This window comes from Sphaerodactylus townsendi, linkage group LG03 (genome assembly GCF_021028975.2).
Source record: "Sphaerodactylus townsendi isolate TG3544 linkage group LG03, MPM_Stown_v2.3, whole genome shotgun sequence".
Classification (NCBI taxonomy): domain Eukaryota; kingdom Metazoa; phylum Chordata; class Lepidosauria; order Squamata; family Sphaerodactylidae; genus Sphaerodactylus; species Sphaerodactylus townsendi.
This window is the reverse complement of record NC_059427.1, coordinates 66,216,893-66,229,077: the sequence shown is the minus strand read 5'-3', so window position 1 is coordinate 66,229,077 and position 12,185 is coordinate 66,216,893. Positions and strand designations below refer to the sequence as shown.

Sequence of the window (12,185 nt, the reverse complement as noted above, 5' to 3'; positions counted from 1 at the left end):
CAAATTTCTATGGATAAACAATGTATAAGATATCTGCTCACAAAGTTTTCTTTCTGTTTCCAATCTGGGAGTCAAGAAAACAATATATCTCATGATCACTGCAAAATGAAAATGTTGAGAACTCTGCTTTAAATTGTGGCATGCATTGCTTGTGTCTTCAGACTTTTCTTGAATTAACACACTGGAGAAATTAATGGATTGTTCCAATAGTTAATGAAGTTTTCCTTATCATTCATTTACTGAGCAATGCACAGTTCCATGACAGAGCAAGGGAACAGAACACTTACAACAGTTACTGGTGTTCCAAAGATTCGCTCCCGATTGTTGTAGAGTAGTGCCAATTGCTGGGAGTCCTTCAATTGCTTCTTGATTCTTCTCGCTTCATTGGCTATCTCATGGGCCCGGTTAATATCCGTGTGTGCAGAAAATCCAGCCACAGCAAGCTGTGAAACAAAAATAAGTATGATATGTAGGAAAATAGAATCCATCCTTTCTAATAATACACAGAGATTTGGGAAGAGTTTGAGACATTTCAGCTTCATTTCCAATCTTGACAGGGTTTTGGGACCCTCAGTTTTCATACTGTTATGAATGATGGTTTCTATCATGCCATGAAAACAATTCCCTCCTAGTCGTGGTGGAACTTATCAGATAATCAAACCTGATTAAAGGAGAATTAACTATAGCATAATCTCTATTTTTCCAGACAACTACAATTATAGTTGCCTACTGCCTAAAAATGTCATGTCCCTTTAGCAAAGACTTAATGTGGTTTTAAGTGTCAGATGTTATTTATCTCTATATGAAAAATCCTCAGTTGCTCATCTCCATGCATAAAGCCTCTTTTTAAGGGATTGACCACTGGTTACATACCTTTGAAGGGTCCTTCTCCTCTGAGCTGGAGGACTTCTTCTTTGGGTGATTCCCACCACTGGCTAGGGTGGCAGAAACAAGAATTCTTCTCCTTTATGTTTCCTGTGGGGATCAACCTCCCCCCCAGTTCTGGAACTCTAGCTAGCAGTCAAAATAACTTGGAAACTATAATACTTGCATAACAACTATAATACAAAACAGTGACTTTGAGAAGAGACTCAATATGATTTAGAAGTAAGGTAAGTATAAAGATAGGAAGAAGTGAACTATGGACAGGTGCCTGGCAGTAATGATGACGTGGAAGGGCAAGATGTCATCCTTTCCTAAAGAAGGACCATTCCTGGGTAAGTAACCAATGGTTGTTCTCCCTCTGAGTTGGAGGATATCTTTGGGACCTCCCATAGCAGTGTCCCTAATTGTTAGGTGGGTCATCATTGTCTGACTCTTGTACATGCTGAAGTACTCTTATCTCAAATGCAACATCTGCAGAGGTGTAAATATTGATTTTGTAATGCCTTATAAATGTTGAAACTGACCATCAAGTTGCCACCTTGAAGATCTCATCGATAGAGGCATTCTTGGCTAATGCTGCACTGGTAGCTGTATTTCATATGCAATGAGCTGTAATACCTGTAGGGGGATCCAGCTTTTATACTTCATATATATGTATGATGCAATTTTTGATGCATTTGCTAATGGTAGCATTAGAGATTTTGCAGTCCATCTTAGGAGGAGAGATTGCAATAAATATGGCTTCAGACTTTCCAGTTGCATGTGCCATGTGAGTTCCTAACAGTAAAAGTATGCCATTTAGCTTTCTTTGGATGCTTTGGTTGAGGACAGAAGGATGGTAGGCATTTTTTGAAGAAATGTGACACTTAGAAGTAGAAGGATCAGGAAGCATTCTGTGAGTTTGAAGCTACAGAATACATTTGACGTTCTCTCTCTAGTCAGTGAGAATAAGGAACAGGCACAGGAGCAACAGAGTCAGTCCTTGAAGAATGTACAAGTGACAGAACGTTCAGCCCATGGGATGGCCCCTGCAAAACCCCAGAGAAGATAAGTAATGGTGGTAGGGAACTCCCTGCTGAGGGGAACAGAAGCAGAGATTTCCAGGGCTGACAACAATATCTCAAGAGGTGTGCTGTCTCCCTGGGGCAAAAATACATGATGTCACAAAGAGGCTGACAAGACTTGTCAAATCTACTAACCATTATCCCTTCTTTTTTGTCCACGTGGAAACAAATGACACTGCAAGAGTACCTTTTGGGACATCGTAAGAGATTTTGAGGCTCTCGGAAGGAAGCTGAAGGATCTGGATGCATAGGTTGTCATTTCATCTCTATTCCCAGTTGAAGGGTGTGGCCCAGGGAGGGAAAGAAGAACAGTGGAATAGAACTGGATTTCCAGGTGGTGCCACTGAATGTTTTTACTTCTTGGGCCATGGTCTGCGGTTTCATAAAGATGACAAGGCTGACAAGAGCTGGGTTACACCTCACAGCTGTAGGAAGGGACATTTTTGCTAGGAGGCTCACAACCCTGATCAGAAGGGCTTTAAACTGAGTTATGTGGGGGAGGGAGACAATAGTTAATCGAGCAGGAGTTCATCAAGTGCTAGAGATTATACCCAGAGGTTATAGTGAGAACTGAGTGAATACTTTAAAAACCCAATGGTGGGAGGGAGAAAACTTAAGTAAGCAGCTGAAGAATGAACCTTGACCTTAGATGTCTCTACACTAATACACAAAGCATGGAAAATAAACAAGATGAACTCAAACTCTTAACACGGCAAAGCAAACATGATATAACAGGCATTACTGAAACCTGCTGGGATAAGCCTCATGATTGGAATGCAACAATTGAGAGAAATAGAACAACTAGGAAAGGAGGAAGAGGAGTACTGTATGTCAGGGATAATTATACCTGTGAGCAGGTCCATGACAACTTCTGGGAACCAGGTTGAAAGCATCTAGGTAAAAATTAAGGGGGGAGAATCAACAATGACCTCATTGTGGGGGTCTATTACAGATCCCCAAGTCAGACTGAAGAGATGGATGATGCCTTCCTAGAACAGATGACTAAACTTTCAGAGAGAAAAGTAGTAGTAATGTTATTCTAATGTTATTTCAGTTATTCTGATATTTGTTGAGAGTCAAACTCTGCCAAGACTATAAGGTCCAACAAATTTCTCACATGCCTTGCAGTCAATTGCAAGGTCTAGAAGGTAGAAGAGGCAATAAGGGAATTGGCAATTTTAGATCTGATCCTCCCCAATAATGATACCCTCATTAATAGGGTGGAAGGATCCTTAGGTGGATGTGATCATATTCTCCTGGAGTTTTTTATACACTGCAAAGGGGATGCCAAGCATAATCAGATGCACATTCTAGACTTTAGGAAAGCTGATTTCAGTAAACTTAGGAAACTACAGGGGGTAACCCATGGTTAAGAATACTAAAAGAGAAGGGAGTACATGATGGATGGGAGTGTCTTAAAAGTGAGATCTTGGAGGCATAATTTTGAAAGTTCCAATGAGAAGGAAAAATGGGAATTGTCAAAGGAAACCAGCATGGATGTCTAAAGACCTTTCAACTGAGCTAAGATTTAAATGGGACATGTAAATAGATTTAAATGGGACATGTAAAAGATTTAAATGGGACATGTAAAAAAATAGAAAAGGAGGGGGGAAAGGGAGGAATTCAAACAAATAGCCAGATGTGTCGGGAGAAAGTCAGAAAAGCTAAAGTATAGAACGGGCTCGCCAGAGTGGTTAAAAACAATTTAAAAAGGCTTTTTGAGTTATGTCTGTAGCAAAAGGAAGAAAGGGGGTATGATAGGTCACTGCATGGGGAGGATGGTAAAGTGCTGCTGACAGGGGATGGAGAAAAGGCAGATCTTCTTTGCTTCAATCTTCTCCCAAAAGGAAAACAATGCTCAACCAGGGGGAAATGGAACTGAAAATATAGTTGGGGAAATTCAGCACAGAATAAATAAAGAGGTAGTACAGGAATACCTGGCTACTTTAAATGAATTCAAATCTCCAGGGTATTAAAATTAAAATACATCCCAGGGTATTAAAAGAAGGGTAAAAGTAATCTTAGAACCACTAGCTATAATCTTTGAGAATTCCTGGAAACTGGAGAAGCCTCAGCAGACTGGAGGAGAGCTAATATTGTTACCTGGCAGCATGGCATATATTTTTAAATAAACAGCCATAAACCTATGACTGTTGGCCATAGGTTTTTCCATTCTGTCTTCAGTTGCTTTTCATAGAATTGCAGAAAAGGAAAGACCAATTTTTTAAAATCGGTATTAGAAACTCCTTGTGACCCTTATGCCTTGACTTGGTGTTTGATTCTTGCTGTTCTGCTCCCTCTTTTTAAGGGTGTCTTTTAAGGGCTGCTGGTGACTTAGACAACAAAGATTGAGATTCGTCTGTCTTGAAAAATCAAACATTCTGCTCACAAATGTTTATTTCCTCCTCTTGTTCTTTCTCAGAGAGGAATTCCCCTTCTTCCTTGGAGCTGACCTCCCTATCAGAAGATGGTGTGTTGTCCCTGACAGGGCTCAGTATTCTGTGTTTACATGCAGCTTTGGTGGGCCATCTAGAAGGCACGCAACCCCCCCCCCCCTTCCCATCTGCCCTGCTGGGGACCAGCAATGTTCATACTTAATGGTGGAGGTAGAAGAGGGTTCCTTACATCAGTTCCTATTTCTGTCTGCTGACAAAATTTCTCCATCTGCTGCACCACAATCGTTTTTATGAAATCCATGAAATCAAGGGGGAGGGAAAAGGACCTGCCTGCAGAACATTACTGGCCTGATGTGGCTACCCAACTGCCAATGAATGGGAACTCTAGGAGCTGAACTATCACCCTGTTCTCCTGTTTCTGCTTGCAAGTTGGTTTCCTCCTCTGCTGCTTGAGAAAGGGTGAGAAAATATGCCATTTTAGGAGTGCAATTGTGTAGGCATGCTTCCCTGCCAGAATAGAAAATGGTGGCTGGAACTCCTTAGCCTTGGCTGAGGCAAACCCATCAGTCGCGCCCGCTGGAATTGTTGTTTCTGTCCCACTGGGACAAGCTTCCATATTCTATTCTGAGGGGAATCTGTCCTGGATGGCACTGGTCATATTTATATAGCTCTTTCTCCATCTGAACTCTACACTCTTTCTCTCGTCTTCTTCTTTTCCTTTTAGCCTTGGAGCAGCATATCAAAGGAAATAAAAAGAAAATAGAAGATAATTTAGAAACTAAAGACTGGTAAAAGAACAAATAAGAATCAAATGCAGAGTATAAAAAATTAAGAAAGGTCAGACAGCACAAACACAAATAAGTCTGCTCTCCCTGTAGGCAGGAAAAAAACTGTTTTGGGGGGAGAGCCACACAGGAAACAGGAAGAAGGATTCTTGTTTCTGCCTCCCTAGCAAGTGGTAAGAATCACCTGAAGATATCCTCCAGATCAGAGGAAGAACAGACACTTTTCTTCAGACCTGTTAGGTAGCCTGCCTAGAATGCAGACTAAAAGGAAGAGGGACAGATCTGACAAATCCACAAAAAGGATTGCAAAACATACAGTATTATTGGATCAGGATGAACCATTCCAGTCTAATACTACCCTGTTTCCCCTAATATAAGACATCCCCGAAAAATAAGACATAGTAGAGGTTTTGCTGAAGTGCGAAATATAAGGCATCCCCCGAAAGTAAGACATAGCAAAGTTTTTGTTTGGAAGCATGCCTGATGAACAGAACACAGGAAAAATAAGACATCCCCTGAAAATAAGACATAGCACATCTTTGGGAGCAAAAATTAATATAAGACACAGCTGCTTCCCATATATAGATTTATAATCACACAGGTCTTTACATAAGAATCCCATACTGTATTTTCCAAAGAAAGCATCACCAGGCCTTTTAACTTCCTACTACACAGGCCCAAGATATGCAAACCATCATATTTTAAATGAGGTTTCATCTTCATATCTTTAGAAATAAATCTGAAAGCAAGTTGGCAGAATGTTCAGACTCACAGATATTAGATGACTGAAAGGCTTTATTGAATATCTTGCATAACATATTACCCCAGGAACTGACATATTGTGTGCAAACACTTCAAGTAGCAGAAACTAACAGGCTTGGCCACTATAAGGGGTTTTGGTAAACTTACACTTTTCACTTGGCAGGCTAGAATTAATTTGTTGGGAAAAAAATGCAGTATATGATCCCCAGATGCCATAAGGCATATGGCTTACACCTGGCAAGTGTGCAGATGCTACCAGAAATATAACTCTCAAGAAGACTCCATATTTTTAGAGTCCAAAACCAAGGATAAAGTACCTTTTTAGGACCAACTATATGATACATAAATGTGTGAGCTTCTGCGCTCCCAAAAACCTTCCATCAGGCTGGATGAAGTGTTCTGGAGAACTTGAAAACTAACATACTGTGATGTGTCATTTGGTTGGTCAATTACATGGACAGTGTTTTTGTCTTTGCTTTTGGCCTAGCAAGACTACACACAAGTTTGTTCAGTTTAGAGTGTTTTATATATTTATTTGGTTAGTTCTAGAGGTAGATTTGAAGGGGGGTAAGCTTTGCCAATCCCGCTCCCTTCTACAGCAGATGTTCACTTTGCCCCTTATGCTTCTCCTCAGGATCCCCTATTCCCTCAGAGCAGCATTTCAGGGAGTAGTTCACGCTGCAGTGAAATAGAGAAGGGGAAATAGGCCCATTCCACTGTCAGAAATCCCTTATGTCAGTGGAAATTACTGCTAGATACAACCCATTTCATGTTTCATTGCAATGAATTTATTTGAATATAGTTTTCTGTAGAATAGAAATATAGATTTGACAATAATTATTGTTGTTGCCAAAGGAGGTCTTGGCTTTAATTAAAAGCTTAAATATGTCAAGTGCAAGACTGAGTCTGGATCTGAACATGCCAATGTGTGACTGAGCTATCAAATGAGCACAGGTGTCCCTGGGCAAAAGAAAAACTGGGGAGGTGGGGAGGCTTCAGTCAGTGGAATGAAGAGGGGGAAGGAAACAGTGTTGATCTTGTTTACTTCTGTATCTCTTGGTACCTGACAATAACTACTTCTACATAAGGTCAGTAGAGAGCTAAGATATTTGTACCTGAAGTCCATCTAGCCGTTCCTGGAAGTTGGTTTGATCCATTAATTGAATTTTTCGGAACCTCTCTTCATCTTCCATGTTCTGCAGACAAACCAGTTCAATTTGTGTGGTGATCTTGGAAGGCCAATTGCTTGCAGCCCATCTGAGAATACAAAGACAGTAGAAACAAATGCTTCATGAAGTCATGGGCAGAATAATACTAACGAAGATGCCCACCCTTTTCAGTCCTGTGATAGATAATATCCTAAAGGAACTTCATCTATGCCATTATATTTCATGGTTCAGAGAAAACAGTGAAGACAATTCAGTTTCTCCCAGCTTATGTTTTCCATTATTATGCATTTCAATGTTTTATAAACTATTTTGAAAAGTCTATGACTGAAAGATGGCACATAAATATTTTGTTAAAATAAATGTTTTAAATATTTTTTCATTCACATAAATTAAAATGTACGATGATCCTCCTCCTAGGTACTCATGAGCCCCATAACTGCAATAGTAATGTATTTTGTATACTGGAGGTGCTACAGAAATTATTCACAACATAAATGACATAATTTTTGCCTACAGATGAAGGTTCTTTGTACACTTACTGTTTTGTAGCACAGCTGTGTGCTCTGCAGTGGGGTCTCCCTGCATTTCTTCTTTTACATGCAAGAAGGTAACCCACTGCTTCCCCCGAACCTTCCTGCTATTTTGCCTGCCCCCTGCTTCTGGAAGTTGTTTGACACCTGTTTTTGTTTTAATCTGTTTTCACTATAGATTGAAAGTATTAAAATTTTTTTAAGAGGCCCCATTGATCCCTGGGAAATGCGGGGGGGGGGGGGGAAGTGGGTGGAACTGCTCCTGAGTGGGAGGGGGAAGGTCGGAAGGACCAGCAAACCTCAAGGAAGCAAAATGCACACTAGTCTACTTCTCTTTCCCTGGGCAAGCAAGGGAAAAAAATCTCACTTGGCCTGCTTTTACAAACTGCAGGGCTTCTCTGATCTGAGGCACAGTAAGTTCTGAAAAGGGAGAAACTGGTATGTAACTGAAAATCAAACCCAAAGGAAATGTACACTCCATGTGAAGGAGACCACAAGTGTGTAAGCAGCAGAAATTAGATTCAGGACTTAATTAAAACTGCATTTAAAATTTGTCTTGGCATATGTTCTGTGACAGATGGTTTCCCTGGGTGAAATCAGTATGGAGGGATTCTGTACTGTCTCTAAAATAGGAGCAAGGGCATAAGTATGATTACTTGCATTTGCTTAACACTCTTCATCCCATGTTGAACATGGATACAGTTCCCTGTTCCCCTTATTCTTCAGTTTCCAGAAATGCCCCCTTCCTATCCCAAAACACACATAATCCATCTCTCTCTGACACTCACACTACCTCAGAATTCCCCATTTTTCCCCATAATAACTACAACTAAGGGATAGGCTTGCTGACAGTGGTATGAGACCATTTTCTGCTTGTCTCCCAGGCTCTGATCCCCACCCAAGCAGCCAAAGTCCTGACAGAAATGCTGGGGCCAGCAGGGTGGGAGGAAGAAACAGATGAAGGCTTATGCTGTCATTGCATCTCAGACCCACACATTCACCAGCTGAGTCTAAGGCAAATCCCTGATATTTCGATGCTGCTGCTGGGACTCTGCTTGCTTCAGCTATGTTTGTGAGTACAACATTCATTTCCCCCTCCCACACATTTTGTTTGCTAACACATCAATACCTCCACAGTTAAATGCTGCATTTTATGGCACCCGGGCCAAAAAGGATGCCTGCCCTTTCATAATGCAGACCTCTCCCTGAGGGGGAAAAACATCAAGATAAAGTGTAACAATCTGGGGTACACAATAGTGAGTGATCACCATTCAAGCATATTTGGGCTCTGTTTCAAATCACCATTTTACCTATTGCTCCACCTTGTGTGACCTTTCTACAAGGTTTCTTGCTTACTTTATCCACTGTAGGGCAGGGACTCGGTTTCAATAGTATTCTGTAGCTTTGCTGTCTGACTTCCTATATTTCAAATCAACAATGAAACTATGGGAGAAACCTGGCAGAGTACTGACAGCCCCTGGCAATTCTCAAATCCCCAAAAGTACTTTACATTTACACAGAAATATGCAGCCTAACAATCTCAGTCAGTATCCGTTGAGTGAACTGCTTTTTCATAAGAAACAAGGAAAAATAAAGGCCTCCAGTTTGCTAAAAAGGTCAGAAACTACAAAATTGCCTCAGTCTTTGGCCTGGAGGCTTCTCCCACCACATCTTCTGCATCTGAATCAGGTAGTTCAGTGGCATCTGTGAGTGCCTGAAGAGATTTACTGAAGACTTCTGATGTGTAAATAATGCCCCAAGGCAGAAAAGATGGTAACTGAAGCCAAAGGTCTTGCTCCCACTACAGGGGAAATGCCTTCTGCTTACTTGTCATTGAAGTCATCCTGAGTCAAGTTGTAGAGGAATTCTTCCATGACTTCGTATTCTTCCATGACCTTAGTTATCAACTCCTAAATAGTGACAAAGTGGGGGGGGGGGGGGGGGGGGCGGTGGACAGACAGGCAGGCTTTAAGTAGATGATCAAAAGTTCCTTTTTATCTGTGGTGTATCTTTATTGTACAAAAATGCTGCATATGATTAAAAATGCTGTTGACATTGCTGAGTGGTACAGTTCTGCTGTAATGAAAAATGGAAACATACTTCAACAAATCTGTTATTTCAGTTGTTAGGGTACTACAGCATATGAAATCCATCAAGTCTTGGGAGTTTCAAGAAGCCCTGGTTCAGGCCTAAGAGCAATTGGGGATCTCAAGAAATACCAGGTTGGGGAAATTACACCCCCACTATAGTGTACTTGTGTAGAAATGTACACTTTCTAGACATTTTGAAGCCCTGGGGGAAAATTAGGATTGGGTGATTGAACTATTATTGGCAGTACTTATAACTTCACTACTTTAAGAACATACAGTACATTATATGTACCCTTATTTACACATGAAAATGTATTTGGTATATTAGCAAAAATTTAGAATACTGTATTTTGTCATGTCTGTCAACTCCTCCTGATAACCAGACTCAGAATAGTAGAAATCTGGTTTATTGCATTAGAGTATGAAGTAGTACACTCCAAAAGTTTTGCCAAATCTGGCATTCACACACACAATAGCAACCTATATGCCCAGTCAAGCACCCCCTACCCTATTGGTCATTCTCCAAAAACAAAAGTATTCCCAGAAGCTCAAAGCATTCTTAAGGTTGATGTGGGAAATCCATTAAGGAGGCAGATGCTGTCTGGATGACCCAAGGGAAGTCATTATTATAATTCGAAACAAAGCAGAGAAAAGGGGATCCTTGGTGTCCCATTCTCCTGGACTCCCCTGGGTGGTGACAGCAGGTCACAAGGGGCTTAGGCTTGACATATTTATTCAAACAATAAGTACAAACATATCCAGGATTAGAGAGGGAGCTGTAAGGTGGAACTCAAGGCGTTCCTTAAGCACATCTCAGTGCCAGCTGGGAAAACAGGGAAACATACCGTATATACTCGCATATAAGTCGACTTTTTCAGCACATCTTTTTGTGCTGAAAAAGCCCCCCTCCACTTATACGCGAGTGAGGTGTATTTTCGGCTGCCAGGGGGCACAGTTTTTAGGCTAGCGGCATCAGAATTTCAGGGATTTTTCAAGAGACTTTCCTGATGATACCACCCAAGTTTGGTAAAGTTTGGATCAGGGGGTGCCCCATCCCCCATTGTTTCCAATGGGAGCTAATAGTAGATGGGGCTACATTTTGAGGGTCCATAACTTTAGACCCCTTGAACCAAATTTCACTAAACCTGTGTGGGATCATCAGGATAATCTCTTGCTGATACCATCCAGGTTTGGTGATGTTTGGCTGAACTGATTGGTTCCCCACCCCGCTAAACATTCCCTTCTCACTAGACCAGGGGTCGGGAACCCGCTCTTCCGCCGCTGTTCAGTGGCTCCATGAGCTGAGCCACCGGGCCCATCTTCCCCCGCCCTACAAGCAGCAGGGCGGGCGCATCCCTCGCCCGCGGCCGGTCAGGCCGCTCCACGGGCTTTGCCTGCTGCCCGCCTAGCTCATTGCAAGGCAGGCGCTTTCCCGGCGGCCGGCCAGGCCAAGCCGCCGGGCCCATCTTCGCCTGCCCTGCAGGTGCAGGGGGGGGGTGAGCAGGTGGGAGGGGCGCGAGCGAGCAAGTGGGCGAAGGGGGGGCATATAAGCGAGTGGGGGGGTGAGCGGGGGAGAGTGAGCCAAATGGCTCTTTGAGGGAAAAAGGTTCCCGACCCCTGCACTAGACACAGTTTGAAACAGACTTTTCTCAGTGATACACCTCTGAAGATGCCAGTCACAGATGCAGGTAAAACATTAGGAACAAAATCTACCAGACCATGGCCACGCAGCCCAGAAAACCCACCAAAACCAGATTATTCATCTATTTAAAATATTTTTCAATATTCTGTGCCACACAAATACTCTTCTACTAACAAAAGCCATTTTTCTTCTGCTTACTCTTCTAGATAATGTGCATTATCTGAATGAAATGAAAGACAGAAAGGATTCTTTTTTAGATTCACGATCATTGCAAATACTGTTTTAGATTCACGATCACTGCAGAGATATTCATACTAACCGCAGAACTTCCACATGGGAGTTTTCTATGCATTTTTCTCTTGTCAGCTGCAATTTTCTCTGCATGTTTTCCTCACTAAACCTCTGGAGGTCGTTTAGGGGAACTTTTCTAAAAATTAGTAATGGCTACAGTGCTAGTTAGAACAATTTTTTCCCCTAATCCTCCAGTGGCAGAGAAGAAAATATGATGGCAATGAGGGGCTGATGGAAGGAAAATAGTGCAGATGATGTGGTGAGGACCTTGGACATTGTACATCTTTCCATCCAGTGTGGTGATGAAAAAGAAGAAAGAAGAGGAGGAGGAGGAGGAGGAGGAGGAGGAGGAGGAGGAGGAAGAGGAGTTTGGATTTATTCCATCCTTTCTATCTTGTAAGGGGCTTACAAACTCATTTCCCTTCCTCTCCCTACAACAGACACCTTGTGAGGTAGGTGGGGCTGACAGAGTTCCAAAGAACTGTGACTAGCCCAAGGTCACCCTGGTAGGAGTGCAGAAACACATCTGGTTCACCAGGTAAGCCTCTGCCACTCAGGTGGAGGAGAGGGG

General features: G+C 42.1%; 1 protein-coding gene across 1 annotated transcript in view; it reads right to left on the bottom strand.

Annotated features, from left to right (window-relative positions):
• DNAH1 (dynein axonemal heavy chain 1) overlaps positions 1–12,185 on the bottom strand; it is a 181,904-nt gene that overhangs the window by 115,188 nt on the left and 54,531 nt on the right. The window contains 3 exon segments of the mRNA XM_048487348.1: positions 288–443; positions 7,008–7,149; positions 9,419–9,501. Coding sequence (XP_048343305.1) covers positions 288–443; positions 7,008–7,149; positions 9,419–9,501 — 381 coding nt within the window.